Source organism: Muscardinus avellanarius (genome assembly GCF_963383645.1).
Source record: "Muscardinus avellanarius genome assembly, chromosome: 11".
Taxonomy (NCBI): domain Eukaryota; kingdom Metazoa; phylum Chordata; class Mammalia; order Rodentia; family Gliridae; genus Muscardinus; species Muscardinus avellanarius.
In genome coordinates, this window is record NC_137797.1 from 49,496,353 (window position 1) to 49,522,458 (window position 26,106).

The 26,106-nt window shown below is 35.9% G+C and overlaps 2 protein-coding genes across 10 annotated transcripts in view; both read right to left on the reverse strand.

Moving 5' to 3' along the window:
• Positions 1 to 5,098, reverse strand: part of TPH2 (tryptophan hydroxylase 2) — a gene marked incomplete at both ends in the record, with an annotated part of 110,505 nt that extends 105,407 nt beyond the window's left edge. Inside the window, 2 exons of the mRNA XM_080705784.1 lie at positions 2,250 to 2,402; positions 4,994 to 5,098. Of these exons, the coding sequence (XP_080561910.1) occupies positions 2,250 to 2,402; positions 4,994 to 5,098 (258 nt within the window). The remainder of the gene's footprint in view (positions 1 to 2,249; positions 2,403 to 4,993) is intronic.
• A 9,928-nt stretch (positions 5,099 to 15,026) lies between these two features.
• The window catches only part of TBC1D15 (TBC1 domain family member 15), a gene marked incomplete at both ends in the record, with an annotated part of 66,677 nt that continues 55,597 nt past the window's right edge, over positions 15,027 to 26,106 (reverse strand). For 6 of the 9 annotated variants that reach the window (XM_080705513.1, XM_080705512.1, XM_080705510.1 and 3 more), the window contains 6 exons: positions 15,027 to 15,245; positions 16,721 to 16,807; positions 17,571 to 17,687; positions 19,379 to 19,476; positions 20,612 to 20,711; positions 22,738 to 22,838. In XM_080705513.1, coding sequence (XP_080561639.1) covers positions 15,027 to 15,245; positions 16,721 to 16,807; positions 17,571 to 17,687; positions 19,379 to 19,476; positions 20,612 to 20,711; positions 22,738 to 22,838 — 722 coding nt within the window. The remainder of the gene's footprint in view (positions 15,246 to 16,720; positions 16,808 to 17,570; positions 17,688 to 19,378; positions 19,477 to 20,611; positions 20,712 to 22,737; positions 22,839 to 26,106) is intronic. The other 3 variants (XM_080705509.1, XM_080705508.1, XM_080705506.1) reach the window with 2 other exon arrangements.

Here is a 26,106-nt window from a genome sequence, read left to right on the forward strand (position 1 = left end):
CTCTGGCCTCAGACTCCTAAATACTGGGATTACAGGCATTTACCACCATGCCTGGCTAGACAATGGTCATGTAATGCTTAAAAATCAGGTTTAACTTTTCCCAGTGATAAACTTTTCTTCCCCCCAAAGTTAAATAAGACTATGTTCTCCTCTGCACCCTATCCCACAACAATAAGCAAACATCTCCCTTTCACTCCAGATGGTACACCCTGCTGATCAGTCCTAACACAATCCTGGATAATCTCGGGATCTTCAGCACAGAAGCAGGGCAAGTAGTTCCCAGTGCCAGAACAGGATCAAATCAAACGGCATCCTCTCCTAAGTGAAGAAACAAATCCTGTGACCAGAAAACTAAATGTTCTAGTTTTGTTTTTATTAACCTTTGCAGTGATGCTTTATTTTCTAAACTGGCTAATAAAAGTAATATTAATTTTAAGTTCAAGATTCAAGAGATTTCACATACCCGTTATCATTTGGGATTTTTAATGTCCTTTGATTGAAGCATGTATTTTTAGACCAGGGAACAGAGGTCCAGATGGGTTAAGTGGCTTAGCTAAGGCCCCATGACTGACTGATGGAAGAGTAAAAACTCAGGGCTGCTAACTCCTTCTCCAGGGATTTTTTCCTCTGCACCCAGCTGTCTAATTGAATTGGCTTGCTTTGGGGCATGTATAGACACAGCCCTAGATGACATAATTACGTATAAAATACTACCCCAGATTTCCATTTACACTGTTTGTGGTACCTGATCCTTTCTTCAAGGTTAAAAGGTAACATGGAATACTTGCCAAATCAGGCTGCTAATTCCCCTCTATGATCACCAGAGGCATCATAATAATGCCTCATATCTGCAGACTTTACAAAGCGCTTTCACTCGTATTATTTCATCCCAACAACCTAGTTAGGTAGAAATTATTATTGCTGTTTTGCAAATGGAGAAATTGAAACTAGGAAGCAGCCGGTGATTAGCCAAACCAGAAAAACACAGGTTTGTCTGAGTCCCTGACTGTGATTCCAACTATCCTTCCCCTGCACAGCAGTTCACAACAGCACAGAGAGCCAGTCTCCCAAGCTTCTAGCTCTAATCAATAGCATGCATCTGCAAATAAAATGCATCTGCAAGGGAGCATGTTTACTAATGGATGGAGGGGCTATTGGTGTGCAATGGCAAAAAGGCATTCGTTTTTCTAGGTTTCCCTGGCTTCATCCCCACCCAAGCTCTTTCTTGAGGGTTCACACCACAGATTTGGGCCTGGGAATATGCTACTGCATTTTTATGAAAGACACATGAAAATTTACAAAAGACACATGAAAAGCTTATAAAATAATGGGGTTTGGGGGGAGATAGTATGCCTACATCCTGCATCTTACTCTGGGCAAAACATGTCCTCTTAAACCACGTGTTGATGCACACTTGTAATCCCAGTACTTGGGAGACAGGAGAATCCCAGGTTTGCAGTTAACCTCAGCAACTTAGCAAGGCCCTCTGCAACTTAGTGAGATCCTGTTTCAAAATAAAATATATATATATGGCTGGGGGTATAGCTCAGAGGTGGAATGTCCCTGGGTTCAATCCCCAATACCATTTTTTAAAAGGTGCTCTTATTACATGTGTGTGATTCAGATTTCAACACATCAAACCAAACTTCATGTTCTTGTTATTTAAAGATACCCTGTTTATCTCCCTTTGTGTTTGCATTTTCAAATGCAGGGCTCACATTTTTTACTTAGGGACTTTCTCACCTGGCAACAGACTCTAAGTTTCTTTTTATTTTCAGGGGTGGGGGGGGTATGGTGGTACTGGGGGTGGAACCCAGAGGCTTTCTACCTCTGGGCTATACTCCCAGACCTTTTATATATATATTTTTTGGAAACAGGGTCTCACTAAGTTGCTGAAAGCCTTTAGTGGTAGCTGAGGCTGGCTTTGAACCCGTGCGATCCTCCTGTCTCAGCCTCCCAAGCGTGGGGATTACAAGCATGCGCCACCACGCCTGGCCAGACTCTAAGTTTCTAATAGGCTAAGGAGTAATTCCCAATTTACTAAATAGGAATTAGCAAATCACAGTTGAGGTGAATCTGCTTGTTTCACTGTTGGGCCAGCGCCTCTTGGAAAGCCTCATGAAGTTTGATTCCTTTCAATCTTTCATCACACTATCCAGAAATTGATTCAGTGCTGTTTTACAGCAGATGACAGGTTTGTCACCAGGCACGCAGGCACTTTTAAAGCTATGGGGATGTTTTACATTCACCTGAAAGAGCCTCAGTGCTTTCACCAATCCACCAACTTCATTTTTCAGGGAGAAAATCACTGCCGTCTTGCCGCTCTCGGTAGCAGCTTCACTTTTGCCGCTTCCCTTGCTGCTTTTCTTGTCATCATTTTTGTTAGAGCTGGCTTTATTTAGCTTTAAGAAAGTAGAAACACAGAAGAAATATATACATTACATATGTGTGTATGTGTGTGTGTGTGTGTGTGTGTGTGTGTGTGTGTGTGTGTTAGGATTCCAGAGTTTTCCATAATTACATTTTTTCCCAGGTAGTTCTTTCATCTGCTGGAAGTCCCACCAGGCATACAAACCCAAAGTGAGGTTGCCATGAAATGCACGACTTTCACTCCTAAGTACTGGCCTAATTCCTACTTAGGTCAGGAATTAGTGGCTTAAAGTAATTCCTTTTACTCTGGGACATTATTTTCCAGTGCTCCATGACAGTGTCAAGTGGTTGAAATCAAAGGGAGATCAGATTCGCTTGACATTAATGGCAACCAAAAATCTGACCATCAATAAGTATAAACTACAAATATGAATAATTTCTGCCTTTTCTTCTAGGTTTATATTACAGCATGAAATTTGATTTTCTAACCTACTTGAATAATCATATGGAAACTGTGTTAGTCACTAAGCATAACAGAAATAATACCAAATATGTATTTTGCCTCAATTTAGCTTCTATTAAATCTTACACTTCATTCTGAAGTATTTCAGGACAGGCACTGAAATTGATAACCTTACTTTCTGCAATTAGATCCACACTGTCAATGTGAATTGTCAGTATGAATCTACCTACACATGAGAGAAGTTCAGTGCAGAGGCCGTCTGTTTTGGAAGATGGTATCTGAAAAGCGGCTGTTAGAATTCAGACACAAATAAAAGGAGGAAAAAAGAGAAAAAGAAAAGAATTTTTAAAACTGGCTAGCTAATCATTAGAAGGAAACAGAATCTGAATAATGATTACTAGTCCTGTTGGCTAATGATTAAATGAGACATTCTGGTGGCACAGGTAACATCGCCAATGATGTAAAACTGAAAAGCTGGAAACTCTTCATTTGCCAGACAATGCAACACTGTGATGGTCAGCTTCGTGTTCTTTATATGCAAATGCAAAGTTCATGAACAGAGAACCATCTCCTGGTAAGTGGTGGTATAGAACAATCACATCCACCTACTGTATCCTCGTGAAACTGAGAAATGTACATTGGATATGGAACCCAGTAAATAGTGATTTTCCATCATCTTTCTCTGATTTCTCCACTGGCGTTATTTACACACATTAGGCATTGCTTCACTCACTAGATTTATATATAATAGGAACGGATATTTTATTATTTATGACTTGAGGGAGAGAACTTCACACAGACATCGACATTTGATTGGTATGTTTAGTCATTAGAAGCTCAAATATCTTAGTACTCTCAGCATCTGCCTCTTCCCCACTGCATAATACACAGGTCTCACATGTGTAAGTGGCATTGTTTTTATGAAAGGGTCATACATTAACCATAACTCTGAGTTTTCTTTATCTTCCTTCTAGCAGCTCATTGTGATTTCAAAATCCCTCAGTGTAATATCTCACCCAAATATTCATGATATTTAAATGTTAGAAAATCTATTTACATTTTTGCCTCATTTTTGCCAATTGATTTAAATAGATCTACACAAGTTGTCATGATTACTTTTCAGCATTTTTAGCTATAATAATGTCAGTACAATGCACCCCTCTAGCACATATTTAGAGCTACAATATTAAAACAGATTTTTTCTATGACAAATTGGATTGGAATTTGTTGGCAAACTCTGATAGTACAGCAATGGAATGATATTTAGTATTTTTAGTGACTAGGAATCTGAATATATTTTTGTTTCATTGCCATAGAAAAGCAACTGCTTTTTAAATTAAATCCATGATCAATACCTCAAATCAGGATTCTGCAAATATTACTTTGTTAATATTTTAAATATAAAAATTTATTTTGGTACAAAAAAAGAGGAATTCTGATGCACGCCTATAATCACAACACTTGAGAGGCTGAGATAGGAGGATCGAAGGGTCAATGCCAGCCTCAGTAGCTTAGGGAGGCCTTTAGCAACTAAGTGAGATCCTCTTTCAAAATAATAAAATAGAGCTGCAGTGTATGTTAGAGGCAAAACACCCCTACATCTATTCCTCAGTCACACACACACACACACACACACACACACACACACACACCACAGTGGAATATTGCTTGCACAATTCCATCAATTCAAGTTTAAAATGTAGTAATGAGACATAAAACATTTGAAAGGAGCTTGACCTTTTATTCCAATTCCTGTACCTATCGTCAAGAACACAAAATATTGGGTCTTCGTAGACTGAAAGGGATGCAGGAGACATTATGATCTGGTGGAAACTATAAATTTACTTAATTCCATCTCCCTATTCCTTCTTATAATAAATGGTCTTTCAAAATTCTATACTTTTTATTGTGGATTTAGAACATTGGTTCATACAAACTCTCGCTCTTCATGTTCAGGAAATTCACTTTTCTGCTTTGAGGGAACAAAGTTCACCTAGTGATCAGTACGCCCGCTTGATTTTACAGTAGTGAGGAGGCAGACAGAAGGAAAGCAGAAGAGGAGCAGAGGGCCGAGGTGTGTGTGTGCTTACTCTACACCAGGTATCCACTTGGTGACTGCTCCCTAGAGAACACTCGATAGTGCCAGGTGCTCATACTCACTGCGAGACTGCCAAGGAGTTGATGCTCTTCCGGCACCGCTGAATCCAGGGATAACCCTCTCCTTGCCCAGTATTTACTGGAAAACATCATCATTGCTGGCTGCATGAATCCTGAGAATCCTGATGTAGTTTTCTGTCTCTGCCGCAGGGGGAGGCTAGGAAGGCAACAGCAGCTCTGGCAGGTATGGAGAGACGGGCGGGGGTGCTTCTGCAGATGCTCCGGGAGCCGTCCAGAACCCTGGTGCTGAAGAGCAATGCGAATCCTTCCCTCCCCGGATTCCTTTATATGAGTGACTGGAGACTGATGGCAAGCTGATTAGAAAGAAACTCATTTCTGGTTGCTGATGGCCATGGTCAGATTACAGATCTGAGGCCTGGGGTTATCTGCTCATGATGCAATTTGTTTGCTTCACAGGTCGAGCAGCTATTTGGGCGGAGGTGGTGGAGAACAATACAAAAGGCAATGTTATTTGTACAAAAAAAATATCAGGGCCTTGACGTTAGCTCTCATCTCTCAAGGCTGCTACTGGAAAGTTAGCCTCAGTTTTTAATTGTGAACTTAAAAGTTTTGTGCTTTCTTTCTGAAAGAAAATAATTTAACAAAGGTCTGCTATTTTGTTAATACACTCTTTCTGACCTGGTGTGCTATGACTGTGTGCATGCAAATTGTGTGTGTGCATGTATGTGTGATGGCTTTCATAAAAGGTATTCTTTCCCAATCATGTGATTATCTGTGCAGTGATATGCAACTCTACAGCAAAGGAAATGTGATCCTTTGATTTAGCCACATACAGATATAACTCAGACACTAACTCTAGAATATTCCTAAGTGGGAAATAAAAAGAAAATGCCAATAGATCAGTCATTCCTTTGATGCTCCGGAAGGCCACTGAATTTTTCCTCTCCACTTTTAGCTAGAACAAATCCACCAATTTGACATGCATAAAGGAATATTACTATTCAAAGTTTATAAAGTCATAGATTTTACGATGCCACAGTAAAATATTACCAATCCTTTGGAGAATGAAAAACTCAATCCGTTGTGCTTGTGTGGCTGAAAATTTAAACAATCTTTTCAGAACAGGAATGGGTGAACTGAATTGACTGAACTTTTTCTGGAGTCTTGGGGTGCTGTTTTATCTATTTCTAGAAATAATTATTTGGCTTGTATTTCCATTAAAAATCAGGACTGCCCAGCTAATTTAAGTTGTTTGAAGTAAAGATAAAAATAATAGCTAATATTACTAAGTCTTAGTATTTGCCAGTTTCTATTCTAAGCACTTTCTATGTGGTTAATCATCACAACACTTAGATAACAGTCACTATTATTTCATGTATAGATGAACTGAGGCATGGAGAGTTTAGGTCACTTGCCAAAACTAATTAAAGAACGGCCAAGGCAGGATTTAAATCCAGGCATTCTGGCTCCAAAATCCATGCTCTCCACCATAACTTGTGCAGCCTCCTGAGTACACTGAACAAGGAAAAGCACGTTAACAAAAGTAGGCTCCACGGGCCATACACTGATTATTTCAGCTAGAGTGTGGGAAGATGTGAAATCCAATAAAATGTGTTAAGCAATTCATTTGTGTTAGTCATTGAAGCTGAATTATGTGGATGCAAAGATGAGATACAATGTTTAACCTCAACAAGATCCATCTAGCTGAAAGAAACAAACATGCAAATAATTAAACTAAATATATTGATTTTTCTACAGAAAACATCAAAAGTACATGGGCCAGAGGGCTCAAGGCTACCTTATGGGAATCACTAAAGGCTTCTGGGAATAGCTGCCCAAGGTAAGTTCGTATTTGTTAGTTATTAGGAAATTGGAATTAGTAAGGAGATGGTTCCAGGTTAAGGTAACAACATAAGAAAACAAAGAAGTACTGTAACTTGACAATAATGGAATAGGTGTGAGGCAAAGATGCCCAATGAGCTAAGGCTAAAGACAGAAGCAGGGTCCAGACTGTGATAAATTCCCACTGACACTGTGGGCTTTGCACCTTACCACCTTTTCCTGTAGGCAAAGATTAACAACTGGAAAGGTTCTATGCAGAGAAATCACATAAACACTGTAATATTTTAGAGAAGTGGCACCTTGGAAGAGGAATTCAAGAATGAAGGCAGAAACCACTTGGGATTTAAAATAGTCTGGCAGGATATGACAATCTGGATTGAGGCAATAGCATAAAGGATGCAATGAAAAATGCAAAAAAATCAAAGATGTGAGGGAGTAAAAATACATGGGACAAGGTCCTTGCCTGGATGTGAAAACCTGAGGGAAATGGTATTAAAATAACTTGTGAGAGATATTAAAGATTTAACTACTTTCACTCTAAACTATTAAAACAACAAAGAATTTCCTTCTTTCAAGATACACAAGAACAGTATAAGTTGAAATATAATAGCAACAAAAAATCAAAAGAATAAAATAACACATGTAGAAAAAACAGCAACAGAAAAGAACCTTAGCCGGGCATGGTGTGCACGCTAATAATCCCTGGTTGTAAGCCCCTGGGTCCCACCCACAGTACCACAAAAAATAAAGGCTAAAAAATCGGGCTGGGGGTGTAGATCAGAGGTAAAATGTCCCTGGGTTCCATCCCCAATACAAAAAAAAAAAAAAGAACCTTAAAAGAAGATGTAAGGGTGATCTAATACTTCGCAGACATGAGAACGCTGAATTTCAACTATCAATAAAGAATGAGAAACAACTCAATTTACACATCAGAATCTCCTAAACATGCAAATAACTCTGGAACTGGGAGTAAATAGAGGAGACTGAGCAAGTGTCATTGAAAGTATATGAAGCAGAGAGCCGGGCATGATGGCGCACACTTGTAATCCCAGCATTTGGGAGACTGAGACAGGAGGACCATAGTTGTGGACAGCCTCAACTACTAGTGAGGCCCTTTGCAACTCAGGGAGACTGTGTTTCAAAATAAAGAATAAAAATAGAGCTGGGGGTATAGAGCTGGTAGAATGCCCCTGGGTTCCATCCCCAATGCTGTGGGGGAAAAATTATATGAAGCAGTTAGACAATTTCACAACTTACAACAAAGTTTCAGTAATCAATACAGTACAGTAATCTGTAAGGCTAGACATACATATAAATGAAATAGAATTGATAGTCCAGAAATAAACCATTACATTTATGATCGATACATACCCGACAAAGCACCAAGGCAATTTGATGAGAAAAATCTTTTTAACAAATGACTATGAGACAACTTTGGATATATGCATCATGCAAAGTAATAAAGCTGGACGTATACCTCATATCACACGTAAAAATCAACTCAAAATGAATTCTAGACACAAATGAAAGAGCTAAAACCAAAAAAACTCATAGAAGAAAACAAGAGTAAATCTTTGTGACCTGGATTAAGCCCTAGGTTATTTCTTAGATATGATACCAAAAGCATAAACACACAAAGGAAAAAAAACAGACAAAGAAACTTCATTAAAAGCTGAATTCATTAGCTGGCTATAGTGGCACATGCTTGTAATTTCAGTACTTGGGAGGCCGAGACAGGAAAATCCCAGTTTTGAAGACAGCCTAAGCAGCTTAGTGCGGTTCTCAGCAACTTAGTGAGAATGTTTCCAAATAAAAATATAAAATAGATCTAGAGGTATATCCCAGAGATAGAAAGCTCCTGGGTTCCATCCCCAGTACCACACACACACACACACACACATCTAAGACAGGAAGTCAACAATTGTCTAAAACTAAAAATCAAAGTAGCAGCAATAATACACATATATGGCAGCACTGACAGACATGGAAGTGAATACAAAAATTATCAGCTTAAAGTTGGAAGTCTTGCCATTGCAGGGAGGTTTGGGAAGGTGGGCAGTTGTCTTTTTCTGGTTTTAGGCTAACGCATGTGTGTCACAAGTGGATTTGATATGTCTGCCTTCTATGCTTAAACCCATGCTAAAGAAGAAAGGCGGCTTAACTTTAGAACACGCATCAACCTAGTAATTAGGTTAGCTGGGAGGTTTTTTAAAAATTTTTTTTCCATTGGTATTTGATTCCTAGAACTTACAGGGCATATATTTTAGGTTTATTGGCTGAAATTTTTCAAAATTGCCACTACCCACCCTAATTGCACTACTGGAACCACATATCACATTAAAGTAAGTTATAACTTATGTCCCATGGTTTGGTATTCTAGCAGTTTATCAATAAGAGGAAATAAACCTACAACGACCTGCTTCAAGGAAACTCGAGCAGCTTCCATATCCCATCATTTTCTCTTCAAGGTAAGTACTCACCTGTCCTGGCATCTAAGAAGGAAGGTAGCAGTGTGGGGAATATAAAAGGTCTTATATTCATTTTAAACACTAGAAAATTCCACTCTTGACCTTGAATTAAAAGTCTTCATAAGATTCTGTCATCATGTTCAATATGAGGGATACACCACATTCACATGAAACTTCCAAACTATACTGGTGACTTTCACCATTTCAATTTATATCACAACAGATGAAGGTGTTTACTGACATCAAGAAAATGTACTTATTCCTGCTGATCACCCTAAAAACATTACAAAAACTACCGCTTTTAAGGAAAAAAGCATAAACAAAGATCAAATGAACTTGAAGCTTTGTATGGAGGTTGTATCAACCATCCAGATATCTAGACAATACAATCTGAAACTAATTCAAAGTCAATTTGGTGTCTGACTGAAGTGATAACCAAAAACTGCCACACTGTTAAAGAGACACCATAATTTCCCATACTAATAAAAATGCTTACTGCAGGCATGTCTAGGGTGTGAGGTTTACTTATTTTGCAATTATTTCCTACAGTGACCAAGATGGGCCTGAGAATGGTCAGACCTCATTACTTAGCAAAATGTGATATAACTCCCACTTGTTTTCATAACTTTTGCAAAGGGACAACAGATTTGTTTAAAAAGGCAAGCATATTTAAGCCCAATCTGAAAAAGATAATGCTGAAGCACAAAAGATAGTGATTTATGTTGAGGTGAGTGAGGCAATAGCTCAAGTGAAACCAGACACACAAATCTAAAATCGAAATGACCTCACTCAAAAGGAAACAAACCAAAGGGTGCCCCAAGGCTGCACCAGCTGGGTGGTATGTTTTGCAAGCTAGTTTATAAAGCCTTTTTAGGCATGCAATGTCAATAAGAGATTCCTTCCCCCTCTGTCTTTGCCAGTCAATAAAACTTGGGCACAATTCATACTAGAAAGAAAGTGCTAATTTGGAAAACATTTAAATGATGTGAAATAAACTAATCAGAACCATAGGGTTGGGTTTAAGCCTACATATAAAATCCTTACAAACCGTTAGCCAAAGAATAAAATATTTGGTCATTTTCTGAGGAAAGGGGACATAGCATTTCTATGTTTATAATAGCATGAATTCGGTCCTCTTAAGGAGTACAAAAATTAGCAATAGTTTCTCTCAGAAAGCTTAATTTATGCCACCTGTTTGAGTTAGAGACCATTAACCACTAATTTCCTAGTTTCCAATTACTACATTGGTACATTTAATACTTGACTCAGCTAATAAAGCACGTGGCCAAAACTTTCTTCAGGTCTTAATTCTGGCAATGACTACAGTATACAGCATGAGTGCCGGGCACTCAGAAGGACCTGAAAAGTTCTGCCACTGAGGAACAATTTGCTTTGCAAAATCCATCAGTGACTCCCTAGCAAGAAATCCGAGTCCCTGTACAATCAGACCACGTAATACCTGAAGCAACAGAAAAACGGCCCTATTTCTATTCTTAAAGCAGTCTACTAACCCACTGAAGGCTTGTGCCTCCAACCTAGACTGGTGCTAGAAATATTCATTACTGGCTGTCACAGCATAAGTCCATTGCTGAGGTTAATAATCTTTTTAATTAAAAAATGCTGAACCAGACCACACTGCTCATTGATCATAGCTAAGCTTACTGAAAACTTTTCCATATAGATATGTGAGGCGCAACTGAAGATATTTCAGAGAGGCATTATTTAATAGTTTATGTACAATTATTCACTCTAATCTACAAGGATTGACCCATATTGGGTAAATATGATATTCATGATACCTCAGACTTTTTTTTACATTGAAATTATAAATGGTATAATATCCCATAATGGAAAGAAGTGTTTTGAGTTGTAGAAATACATCCAGCATTTACTGTCTGCAAACACCCGCCCTCCGTCTTTGCATCTAAGTAAGGGCAATACACAGTTTGTCCCTGGGTCAAGATGAAGAGCCTAGTAAATAGAAGTCTACTTACAAAACAATGAGAAAAGCATTTTTAACTAGAACATCTTCAAATATCCACCACTTTAAAAAAAAAAAATCCCCATAATGACATCCTGAGAGCCAAACATGGTGACACACCCCTATAATCTAGTACTTGGGAGGCTGAAACAGGAGAATCACAGGTTTGCAGCCAGCCTCAGCAAGAGAGATTCACAGCATACTAGCAAGAACCTGTTTCAAAATAAATAAAATAGGTCTAAAGATGTAGCTCAGAGGTAGAATGTCCCTAGGTTCAATTCCCTGTAACAAAAAAGATCCCAAGGAGAGAGCAAGCCTCAGGTATAGCTGTATTAGTCAAATGGCAGTGTATTCTATTAAAAGTACAAATAGACAATATCAGGTAGTGACATTAGGATACTAATGGAAACCTTTCAGTTTTCAAATAGTTCTATTTCATATTCAGAAGATACACTGAATGCTTAATTTGGAAATTATATAAAACAGGCTGAGATGATCACTACTTTAACTAAAAATGACAAGAATAAAGCAAATCTACCTTAGAAAATCAATTACTTTTTAAAAACTTAGGGACTTGTCTATTTTGATTTTACATAAATCAAAACGTTAACATACAAAATACAGTATATAATGCTAGGCCTTTTACTTCAGGATAGCTCAGAAAAATCACCTTGATACCTATTAAAATGTAGACTTCTTGATCTTCCAAAGATTCATTCAACATGTCTAAAGTAGTACCTGAGCATGTATTTGAAAAATACAAACCATGTAACTGGAAATGAACATTCTGAAAATATTAGAAGATATTCAGCACATAAAATGACTGGCATGAGTTACAATTATACTATTTTCATGTTAATTCATAACAGTCCTTAACTTTTGAGAAAACAAACACCTAAAGAAAACCATGTGACTCCTCTCCACAAATATGCACATATGCACACAAGAATTTGTATGTGCTAAGAGGTTTGTGCATCTTCTGAAAACCTTAAGTAAACATTCCTAAGCTAGGATATGTTACCCTGGAATCCTGCTGCATGAGTCAAGTTCTAGGTTCTACAACCGATATTCTGGGTTACTTTACATAAGCTATCTCTAACAATGGACAAAATACATAAATATCTCATAAGAATTCAGTGGCATCCATAAAAATTGAGCAATATCAAGCTCATAAGAATCACAGCCAGTTGTGATGCATGTTTATAATTCCAGTACTTAAGAAAAAACAGAATAGCAGCAAGTTTTTGGCCAGCCTCAGCAACTTCGCAAGGTAACTGAGACCTGCAATTCAAAATTAAAAATAAAATAGGACCATTGGTGTAACTCAAAGGTAGAATGCCCCTAGGTATTCCAACAGTACTAAGACACACACACATACTACTTTAGCCTGGAATAGTGACACATGCCTGTAATCCCAGTACTTGGGAGGCTGAGAAAGGATTGCAGGTTCATGGGCAGCGTCAGCAACTTGTGAGGCCCTCTGCAACTTACTGAGACCCTGTTTCAAAATTTAAAAAAAAAAAAAAAAAATAGGGCTAATAGGGCTGGGGGAATAGAATACCCAAATTCAAACCCTAGTCTCTGTCTGTCTCTCTCTGTCTCTGTCTCTGTCTCTCTCTCTCTCACACACACACACACACGATCACTCACTATCCCAAAAGACTATATTTTCCTTAGAGTTCAAAGTTTTAATCTATTACTAGGATTAAAGTTTCTACTATATAGAGATTGAAACAAAACACATGAAAAGATCAAAATTGAAAGATTTAAATGAAAAAAGGTTTCTCACACACTCCAGAATTGAAAATATACTTTTAACAGTTAGAAACTACCTGAATTTTAACTTACATAGAATATACCATGTATTTTACATGTTATAGAGATGAAGACTAAACATCCTGTGAAATCTGAAATAAGCCTTTAAGAAATAAGACTAAAATTTATAGCAATCTCAACAGCTCAAACCTATACAGTATTTGCTATCTGATCTGTGGACTAAGATTTTAGCACTATACTATTTCTTCCGTATCAAAAATGTGCTTCTGTTTAGCCAAAATTATGTTTTAAAAAAGTTTTATAATAAAACTTGACAAAAGTTCAACTTACTAAATGTATTTTTTAAAAATTTGAAGTAGATATATTACGTAATAGGAAAAACCCAAAATGCCACTGTCCAGGAAGAACAAGGACATCAAGATCTTCTAAGCAATTTCCTGAACAGCAGGAAATGAAAAGCTGGAGATCTTGAGTTTTTGATCAGTTTACTTTTTGTCTGAATAGGCTTACTCATTATTAACTGATGAAAGATAATACATGATATTAAAAACTAAAACCTAATGTTTCCACTGTCATGACCATCAGTTGATATTCAACCAGAAAAAGAGTTCATTTGGTTCCCTAACTTTCTGGGGGAAGAAAAAAAAAATCTATCTACTGAACCATCTTAGAACTATACAACTTTTTACTTCACACTATTATCAATTGTAGGAAGTTGCTTTACTGGGTCAAAAATTATGTCCTCCAAGACAACATATTTTCATGCTTATATGTTTTCATTCACAAAAGGAGTCACCTTTATTACGTTTACAATTCATTCAAACGATTATATTTTAGTAACATAACATGGGATGTATTGAGGTCTATCTCGTTTTTTTTTTTTTAACTATATCTAGGTGTAACGTAACTGGAAACACTACTTCAACTTCAATTTTATTTCAATGATGTGTACAGGAGTTAACAAATTACAATTAAAACGGAATCAGTTATGTTAATTCCACATAACTTAAAATCATGCAATACTGCATGGTAAAGACAATAGCTTCATTCATATACAAAAAAGCATTTTGAGACTAATATCTTAAAATTTTGACAAACTTTTTTGTAAAGAGTATTTTATAAAAATTTAAAGACCTGATCAATCAATCAATGCATTATTAGGAAAGATAATAAACATTATTAGTAAAGTGAGGTTACAAGCAATTAATTTTAAAATTACACCAAGGTAGAGTTTTGAATGTAGTCTCATGAAATGTTTGGTTAAGAAAATAGTTTTGAAAAAGATCTCATATTGAAGCCATGTATTAATTTTGTTCAATCAGGTTATATAAATCAATAGTCAAGTTTACTCAGTTAAAGAAAATATGCCTATCCTTTCTTATATTCATAAATAGTGCTTATACAGTTTTTATATACAAGTGAGGAAAAGTTCAATGTAAAAAATATACTGCCAAGCCACTTATTATGGTTGAGAGTTCTTTACACAATAAATTGCATTGATGAAATTGTCCAATTTAAATCACAATCAACCCACATAAATATTTAAGCTGAGTATTGTTGTAAACAATGAAAAAAAACAAATTCATTTATTTACTGGGTAACAATCTACTTCTCAGCTTAGAATGCTAGATAAAGGCCCGACATTTAATTTAATTAAGTCCAAAACCTGCTAAACTTAGAGTAAACAAAGTGAATGTTTTTCAAAGTGCATAATTTCCAACTCATCCACTTGCAACATTTATCCAATTCCAGTTCATCAGCAAGAAAATAAAATGTACTTGGCTATAAAAATACTAAGGAATGTTATCGAAAAGGAAAGGCTATTTGGTAGAAGTAACTACAAAAATAATTAGTTTAAAACTTTGTAAAGCTTTAATGCAAGAACATCAGTACACTTTCTTTCCATAAACCTTAAAGCATGATCAATACCAAGATTTTAAAAGTCCACCTTTCAAGTACTTAAAAATAGTTGCAACAAAGTGTCTCTTCAAAAAATGCAAGACAATGATCATGCAGGTGTTAATCTGCTGGCATTTGGGGACACTGATATCTGTGTTGGACTGTCATCTCTGGATCCACTGGCAGCAAGGGTAGGCAAGGTAGTACTCTGAAACGCAGATGTAGGATGAGCCATGCCAACACTTTCATCTTCACCAGTGTCTGAATCTGGTGTGGTAACTTCACTGTCCTGAAGCCCCAGGATCTCACAAACTGCTTGTGGCAATTCCTGGATGATTAAAAAAAATAAATAAATAAAACAAAACCATCATTCACACCACTAGGGAAAAATAATAGCAATGAACACTTCTATATAAGACTACTTTGAGTCCAGGATCAGAATATTTGTTGTAACAATGTCAATGTTACAAATCCTTTTCATGCCTTTCTTCTCCATTACAAATGAAATCCTAACCATCTACTGGTTTCATAAGCAGTTCCTGGGTATCTTCCAAATCAGCCATTCTCCTATTCACCCCAACTTGACCATAAATAACAGTTTTCTAATATTTGGTATTTATCTCTTCCCCCTTTTTATAGTATCTTATCTATACAATCCTAAAAGTTAAATTTCATTGAAATATTTTGGAACAGAATACCCATCAAATAAATGTTGTAGGATTGTCAATAACTGGATCCATAAACAAATAAGACTCAAACAAAATTTATAAAAATATAAAAGCCAAAGCTGGGCGTGGTGGTGCACGCTTGTAATCCCAGCATTTGGGAGGCTGAAATCAGAAGACTGTAGTTCATGGAAGCCTCAACTACTTAGTGAGGCCCTCCGCAATTTAGTGAAACCCTGTTTCAAAAATAAAGAATATTAAATAGGACAGGGGGTATAGCTCAGAGGTCAAATGCCCCTGGGTTCCATCCCCAGACACACACACACACTATATATATATATATATATATATATATATATATATATATATATATATATATATATATATATATATATATATGCGCCAAATCAAAGTATATCAAAAGTATAGCAATTTCTAGATAATGTCAAAAATGCCTTGTTTTTAAAAATAACTAAAGAGCTTGGTTCACACAAATGTAACAACAGACTAAATACTAATATAATTATTTCCAATTAGTATCTATTTGTGGATATTGCATATTTTCAAAAAATTGTGTGTGTGTGTGTGTGTGTGTGTGTGTGTGTGTGTGTGTGTGTGTAGTACTAGGGATGGAACCCAGGGGCATTCTACCTCCAAGCTACACCCCCAGCCCTATTTTGTAATCTTTATTTTGAAATAGGGTCTCACTGAGTTGCAAAGGACTGTCCACTGTAGCTGAGGCTGTCCGCAAACCACAATCCTCCCGTCTCAGCCGCCCGAATGCTGGGATTACAAACATGTGCCACCACACAAAGCTCAAAATAATATCCTATTCTTTACTCATCAATTCAATTGGTTAATGTGTCATTGTATAAATTCTATAGCCTCTTTAATTGCTGTAGAAATATTTTCATTACTCCTGCCCTTTTCCTTTATTGAATGTTTCCTATCTGGCATACTTAACCAACTGTTTTCAATTAAATGTTGTAAATATATAACAATAAACAGAAAGCTAGCCAAAGCTTGTGCCTATCCTCAACTTTGCCAAAATTGCCATTTATTTTACTGCTAAGAAAAATATTTCTTGATCCCACTAAAAAGAGAAAAAAGTCTTGCAATTATTTGCAACACTGTATACCTTGCATTTTACCATCTGTAGAGAAATCGCTTCTGCCTTGCACAGTATATCTTCCACATCAATTTTCATGGACAATTCATTGATATGCTAAAAAACACCCATGGGATAAGATGATAATCATAAAAAGCTAAAAGCACTATTATATTTTATATATAAACAATTTATTACCAGTTATTTTGCACTACAGATAAAACACTTAAAATATTCATATGCTACAAATATATAAGAAATCCAGTACATCTTTCATTAGATTATTTCCAGCTTTTTTTTTTTTTTTTTTTTTTTTTTTTTTGCAGGTCTGGGAATGGAACCCAGGGGCATTCGACCTCCGAGCTACACCCCCCAGCCCTATTTTTTATTCTTTATTTTGAAGCCGGGTCTCACTGAGTTGCAAAGGGTCTCACTAAGTAGCTGAGGCTGTCCGCGAACAGCAATCCTCCAGTCTCAGCCTCCCGAATGCTGGAATTAAAAGCGTGCGCCACCACGCCCGGCTTATTTCAAGTTTTAAATTAAAGAACAGCTGATATGCTCATGGAACATTAAAACCTTGCAGCTGTCCCAAGCCTGCTATCTCAAGATTACAAACAAAAGACAATTTTTTTCCAAAAACTAAACCACATAAAAGAGCATTTGTTGAATTTCTTTTTCTTCTTAATTAGCCAAGTAAAAACTGGCCAATAGTATTTGTTGGACCATCATTCTTAGAAAGCCAGTCATAGCACTAAGTGTTAGTGACACAATTTAAGTTACTTAAGGGATTCAACTAACATTCCATGGAAATGTTCTACGTATAAGGACCAAACAGAGGAAAAAGCCAAAATAATAAAATCTAAATTAAAGGAGTAACTACCTTAAGTATTTCATTGAAGCCAAAATGTTTTTCCATTATTTGTTGCTTTTCTGATTCCAGAATAGCACAACAGAGAAGAAGATGGAAATTTTTACATGGCAGGTCAGTCCACATTACCTACAAAATATATAAAAGTTATTTAGTAAACCATATAAATTCTAAAATAATTTCCTCATAAATACAATAAAGCAATAGTAGTTGAGATAGTCCACTGTTTCTCTAGCTGGCAAATAAAAAGTGAAGGAGTCACCAGGTGTGGTAGCACACGCTTGTAATCCCAACGCTTGGGAGGTGGAGATAGGAGGATCACACAGGTTCAAAGCCAGCCTCGCTGGCTTAAGAGACCCTGTTTCCAAATAAAAAATATATAAAATAGGTCTGGAAGTGTAGCACGGAGAAGGGTTCCATCCCCAGTACCTCCAAAAAAAAAAAAAAAAGTGAAGGAGTCTTACCTTCAGCAACAAAATAACAACATATTCCAAATTGACCTTATGGAAAACTATAGTACCTAAATCACTTAAATACCAATCAGATGTTATTAAGAAGCTACAGCCATGAGTTTAAGTTTCAAATTAATTTAGATGCACTTTCAGTATTTTTCTGGGTATTTCATTTCCCATTTATAAATCTTCAATTACTGGAAAAAAGCTAAATCCTAAAATTTTTAAGAATGATTTAATTATATGGTACATAGGATCAGAAACATCCAAAGATAGTTCTACATTCTAAATATGTTAAACTTATTACATAACTCAGGGTATCCCTGATTGTAACAGAAACTGAATCAAGTGCCCCAAACTTTTACCCAATACACAAAACAAGATTTGATCAGTAGCTATACTTTTTCCTAAATACAGGTAATGCCCTCAGATTTAGGACCTTTGTCTCTCCTTGGCCAATATTTGTAGTAATAGCTTTTCTGGAAAGAAAAGAGGATCCACACAATATTACTAGAGCATACCTGAAATGTTTTTACTTCTTCCAAAAGGATCAAGTTGGATAAATTTCAAACTAAATCCAATTTTCCAAAGTTTAATTACAATGCAATTAACCTCAAAGATTTCATTAAAAGTTTCAATACAAATGGTAAACACAGATGGGAATTATTCTAGCTTTGTAGTAATAATATTCTTAATTCATCCCTTAAGAAGTTGAGATTTCAATTTAAGAAAGTTGATACACATGTAAGTATGATTTCCATGCAGAGAACATCTAACTTTTACTTCTAATTTCAGAACAAATGAAGTGAATACAAAACAATGATCCTTCAAGCAGATGCTACCTTCTCTAACGGTAGCACAATCATCAATAGTAAAGAATCAATTTCCAACCATAAAAGCCTCAGAGGACAGTGGGTTTCCACTGTATGCTTATTATCAAATGGATCTCATTCTTTCCTTGGGAAATTTCAATCATCCCTTTGTCTTTGTAAAGATAAATAAACTAGTCATTATAAGCATCGTATTAAAAACAAACACACACATACTAAGACAGGCATAGTGGTACACACTTGTAATCCCAGTACTTGGGAGGCTGAGACAAGAGAATCATAGGTTCATGGCCAGCATCAGCAACTTAGTGAGGGCCTGTTTCAAAATAAAAATGTAAGAAAATAGGGCTGGTGGTACAGCTCAGGCACTAGGTTCAATGTCATTAGTTTTTAAGGAGAAACTAGAAACATATGAGAATTTTGTAGCCTATTCATTCACCTTAGAAACTGCAATTATGCTATGCCAATTCATTTTATACTCTGTAGAATAGTTTCTTTCCATACTAAGTATTTTCATGTAATTCTTATGGGAACTTACCTCCCATAATCGAAGAATATCCAGAAAACTGAATTCTCTTTTAAATCTAATTAAAAGCCATCTGAAACAAAAATACAGGTATCCGGAATCCTGAGATTCTATACAGAAGGAAAAAACATATATAAATTATTGTACTAAATATATCAGAACATAGAGACCATCATATTCAAGTCATATGCATATACATATAGATACACACACACACACACACACACACACACACATATATATTTTAAAAATCTGGGCTATACTCCCAGGCCTATTTTATACTTTATTTGGAAACAGGGTCTCACTAAGTTGATGAGAGCCTCACTAAGTAGCTGAGGCTGGCTTTGAAACTGTGCGATCCCCGTCTCAGCCTACTAAGCACTGGGATTACAAGCGTGCACCACCACACCTGGCTCAAGTTCTATATATTTAGTTGTCTACCAATTCAAGAAAACCATTCAACTTTACAGACTAACTTCTCTAGTGTGTTTAAAAACCACCAAACAACAAAAATTTTATGAATATTTTAAAGACAGAATTACATGAAGATACTTTGGCTTTATTTATTTATTTCAGAGGAACCCAGACAATAGCAGAAGAGCACTTAGGGAGGGGTGTGTGTGTGTGTGTGTGTGTGTGTGTGTGTGTGTGTGTGTGTGTGTGTGTTTTGCAGTGATTGAACCCAGGGGCACTCTACCTTTGAGGTGTGTGTGTGTGTGTGTGTGTGTGTGTGTGTGTGTTTTGCAGTGATTGAACCCAGGGGCACTCTACTTGAGGTACACCCCCAGCCCTATTTTTTATTCTTTTTTTTTTTTTTTTTTTGGTGGTACTGGAGTTCCTGGAAGCTCTTCTACCTTCAGGCTACACTCCCAGACCTATTTTTTATATTTTTATTTTGAAACAGGGTCTCTTAAACCAGCACAGCTGGCTTCGAACCTGCGCGATCTTCCTGTCTCCACCTCCCAAGCGCGGGGATTACAAGCATGCGCCACCACACCCGGCTTATTCTTTATTTTTGAAACAGGGTCTCACTAAGTTGCAGAGGGCCTCACTAATAAGCTGAACCCGGCCAAGAACACACAATCCTCCTGTCTCAGCCTCTCAAGTACTGGGATTACAAGCGTGTGCCAGCATGCGCACTTGAGCACTTAACATTTTTAAAAGTCCTTTACATTTTTTTCTGTGTATTGCAAGGTTGTATTACCCTTCAATTTGCTGCATGTAGTTTTGATTCACGAGACTTACCTAAATAACTGCAAAATCCACTGTCCAATAATCGAAGTAAGGTACTCAGCTGAATTAACTGGGTCTTCATACCTTGCATTTGTTCTTCAAAATTTTGATGCTTTAAGAGGAAATATTACCATACAAGTAATATTTTATAAATACTTTATAATATAAAACCATTGATAACTAAAACATAATTGTCTAAGGACAAATGTTGGACTTCTACCACACTAGTTATGTTAAAAAAATACATAACTAATTAAAAAGCTAACGCAACACTAAAAAGGAAGGGAAGAGAAAAATCCTTGGTCTCACACTAAGGATTATTTTCTCCCTCTATTCATTTGATTAGATAAAGAAGAATGCAGTAACAGCAGAAACACAGACATTGATTTTTGGCACAGCATAAAAAACTTGGTGAAAGGAACATATATTTGAAAAATAAACATCTATCAAATTATTTCCACTGATGAATATTCCTTCAAATTATCATATGAAATAAAATTAAATCATATTAAACTATCATTTTAAAGAAATTAATTACTTCTTAGATATGTAGGCATGTATGTGACATTATATACCAATATATTTGAACACGTTAATATTGATTTAGTTTTACTGTAAACTATTATCGTAAGAAACTAAATATAGCATGTTCATGTTCATTTGAGAAGGCCGTAACACCTACATAAGTAAAGACTTAAACTAAGCAGTAGGGAAAGATTCTCATGTTTATTCTATAAAAATCTGCTGAACCACCTCATATTGAACACTGGGGAAATTTTGGTATGCTACAAATAAAACAAAGACACAATTCCTTTATCAAGGAATAGTCTAGCTCTAATGAAAAGAAAATAAACAACAAAAACACAAGGAGGGCAGACAAGAGTTTTTATGTAACTAGTATCAATTGTACAGACCTTTATAACAAATGCCTCAGGTTTCTAGAGCACTTGAGAGTAATTGGAACTAAGAAGGTAGGCAAATTAATCAAAAGGGCAAAGAAGACAAACTGATATTAGCAGATTACTGCAACTGATAACCCCACTAAACAATCTAAAAATATTATTCATGGTAAAGATCCACTTTTAATATGTTAATCTAAAAGAATGTTTTTAAACGATCAAATCTTATCAAACACATATTTGAAAAGAACTAAGAAAAGTGAGAATGGGTTCAAACTATGGGCAAGAGACATAAGCAGACAGATGAGGGTAGGAAAAAAACTGGAAGAGGAAGGAAAAATAAGCAAAGAAGAGGGGGAAATAGTAGAAAAATAGAAAGCAGCTTCCATATTTCACATTTGTATCCCAGAAGCACAGAGTTAAATTCTGTATTATAGAGAAATCTTTTAAGTAATTATAGGTTCAAGGTCTAAATTTATCCTCTTGAAAGCAGGCTATTTCAATATCTAACATGAAGACCTAGCATGGAAGGTTTATTCATTTTTTTTAAAGACACAGTGACCTACGTAGCTAAGTGTTTGGATTTCTCATGCCTTCATCTACTCATATCTCCTCTTTTCCAATAAATTGCTTGAGAAAACTTTTCTATTATTATCTCCCTGCACTACTATTCTAAAACTCTGTCTCAAAAATAAGTTGACAAATGATAAAATATTTTGTAGTAATGTATATATTGAGAGACTTAGCTCAACTCTAATGACCATTACAATGAATTGCTAACCAAATGTAAGAGGTACAAGACATGTAGAGAAAAATTAGTTACTATACTGGCAAAATCCAAATACTCACAAAAGGTAAGGATATTACTTGGCATGACTAAGTTTTTATTTCTGAAACTGATAATTTAATTTTAAAGTTAAACCAATTCACATAACTGAATTCATCTATTTCAATACTCTACAATGACTCATAACTCTTCTGAAGAACATAAGCACTTACTGATATTAAATACTGATTATTCCTGTACCACAGGCACATATTACCTACTTTTTATATTAAAAAACAATGTGATTTCTAAGCTTCCTGAAGGATTATTAAAAAGAAAGAAGTAAAGCAAGAGGCATGGACTACTTTTTTTTTAAGTTCCACCACACCTGGTTAAATATAAAAAGCAGTCATATAATAAGATTATATAACTAAATTTTCAAAATCAGTTTGGTTAAAGAACTCTAATCTTACCATTTGGTCCATGTAAGAGGCAAAGCACCAAAAGGCATCCACTTCATTTTCCATCACATATAAAAGAGGGGAAAGTAAGTCACTCATCCCCTGAACATATCCTAAAATGAATAATAATGTCTCTGAAAACATAAGCTTTATGTAACATTTGTGCATATATACCACCAATTAGCTAAAAATTACAGCTCTTGGATTCAAAAATGAGCAGACACTGTGTGTTATGATTAGATATAGAATGTTCCCTGAGGAGCTCATGCATTAATGTTAAGAACTGATATGATTACATCATGGAGTCTCACCAGTGAATAAATCCATTGAAATGGATTTACTGGGTGGTAACCTCGACAGGTGAAGGTGGGTCTCTGAAGGTGGGGCCTTAGGGACTGTGCTTTTGTCTTTCAATCCCTTGCTTGCTTGCTTTTTGCTTCCAGCCTCACTCTTGTCCTCTCTCTACTTGTCACCATACTCTGAGCTCTACAGATCCCAGCCTCACATGAACTGAACCCTTAAATCTCAAAAGGCTAAGAGCAAATAAATCTTTTTACTTCTAAACTGTGTGGTCAGCTGTTTTGGATTATAGGAGTGAGAATGTTGACCAAGACACTGGTGTTTATGAAGAAAACAAGGATGAAAGTCTAATAGTCAGATAAAATAAATTGTCTAAGATTGAGATGTCAAGCAGATATATTAACTGCTAGAACATCCAATTACTACAACACCAGACAACAGTTTAAAGACATTTAGAAAAAGGGCTAGAAAAAAAATTGGCATTTGCCAAGATATCTAAATGTAAGTCTTTATACGAATTTTATGCAGATAGTTTCTAAAATATTGTACACTTTCAATAATAAGTAAATTGAAAGGAAGACAAGATTCTTATTAGAACTTCCTACCTGGGACAATATTGAGGATTGAAGTCAGGGGCATTCTCTCTCCAAGCTATACCCCCAGCCTCATATTTTTTATTCTTTATTTTGAAATAGGGTCTTATTAAGTAGCTAAGGCTGGCTGCAAACCTGTGATCCTCCTGTCTCAGCCTCCCAAGTGCTGGGATTACAAGTGTGCACCATCACACCTGGCATATTATTTCAATAATAATGTTTCAATAATATAAACCAATTAAGGCAAGAAAGAAACCTAATCTGAATTCAACAAAGTGCTGAAGATTACTACTCTCCTGAATCTGACTGCATAATGGTCTAAGATAGAAAAATCCCAATGTGTGCTATTCAAAAGATTTTAAAAAGCACCTTTCCTTTAGAAGAAAGTGCTTTAGCCAGGCATGGTGGCACACACTTGTAATCCCAGAGCTTGGGAGGCTGAGACAGGAGGATCACACAGGTTCTAAGCTAGCCTCAGCTACTTAGTGAACCTCTCAGCAACTAAGTGAGACCTTGTTTCCAAATAAAGTACAAACATAGGCCTGAGAGTGCAGCCGGAGATAGAAAAGTCCCTGTGTTCCACCCCCAGCACCACCAAAAAAAAAAAAAAAAAAAAAAAATGCTTTATTAGTAAGTTATAATGGATAAAAATTTCTAAGAAGCTAATTTAATCATTTAAGTCTTCAACTTTCATAGGAGATCACTATTATATTTCTTCTGTAAGTCTTAGCTGAAACATGTAATCAAATTAATCTTTGTCTTCTGGTAGCCTTTAATCTATTTTATTTTACAGATGATGTTCTTTATGGTACGTCAGGGGTTAGGGGTAGGATATAGAAATTCTTTTTAATTAAAGAAAGATTACAGCTGCTTAAATTACCATTCTGTGACACTCAGATTCTGTACTGTTGATGACTGGCACATACCTTAATCAGCATTACTACAATTTATAAACTAGTTTCCTAAACTTATTTTCATAGTAAATTTGTTTCAGTAGAGAGGTATGAGAAAAAAAAAATCTTACTGTTCTAGTGTACACTTCTTGGGTAAAAAAAAAAATTTACCTACAGGTCAATTTTCCAGGTAAACTCATTCCTTAGAGTATCAAATAGTAATATTTTTAAATTATTGAGAGTTAGAAATAATTTTTTTAAAAAAGATACTCTCTTGCCTCCTTATGTGCACTATTATAATTTAACCTTTTACTGAATATTGAGGAACATAATTACGAGCACACAGTGTAAAAATAAAAAGACATCTACTTCCTGTAGTAGCTGTACCAAAATTACTAAAAATTACTTTTTATTAAGTTTTTCTGTCTTTTTGGTCATTTCTGTCTCCTTCTCTACTAATGAGACTGGATTCAACTCAAATACATCTGTATCTGACCTAGGGGCTAACACCTCAAGATGACAGAGTCACCTGTAAGACCAGAATAAGTTCCTAGCTCATGTTGCTTTGCCATAAGTAAAGGGCAAGAAGCACAGTCCGGCACTTTTAGAAGAGCTATCTTTACTTCTTCTAAGTTGAGTGTTATTAGTGGGACCTTTGTGTTGCAGATAAAAAATGCCTGAATAAAAAAGGGTATAGAGTTAATGTAGACAACTGAAGATGGCCAAGTTGATGCGTTCTCAGAATGTATTCCTGTCGTGTTACATGACTATATATGTAAAGTACTATCTGAAAACTACCATCTGAAAGAATGGAGAAATGACTCCTGTTCCCAAGGATGATAGTCCTGTTTATGACAATGGTAACAGAAATTAAAACAATGAACTGAGGTGCTAAAGGTGCAGAGGTAAGAGGTGCAGTCTGTAATAAAGGCCTGGATCTCTACCCCCAGATGAATTATGACTTGTGTGACTTTACGAATCAATATAATCTTATTCTTTTTTTGTTGTTGTTGTTAAATAAATTTTTATTGGTGCATTGTAGTCATACATCTTAATGGGATAAAAATTTTGTGGAGATATACATGCACAGATCACCCATTCAGCCCCTACCCAATCCCTAACCCTTCCCTCCCCCTCCCTCCTTCCCATGCTTGGTTTCCTGATTAACTTTGATATGTTTTATTTTTCTTCCATATATGGTCAAGTTATTTTTTACAAGGTTTCCAAGAACATTTGGTAAAGGAAATAATAATCTTTTCACTAAATATTGTTGAAAAATAATAACTACATGAAAAAGAATAAAATTGGGCCCTTACCTAATACCATATACAAATATTAACTCAAAATAGATAAAAGACCTAAATGTATATCTTAAGACTATAAACTTTTAGAAGAAAACCAGGGTCATAAAACTTCACATAAAGTGAAGATCATTTCCTCCACTTCAAGGCTACTCTTAGAATTAAAATAAAAACAGTACTCTGTGACCTGAAAATCATTCTACCAATATGCTTTCAATGATCTAATAGGTAGGACAGACAGGACTGGCTGTCTTCCACTTTAAAAGAACTTTATGACCTTCAACATACTGTCAC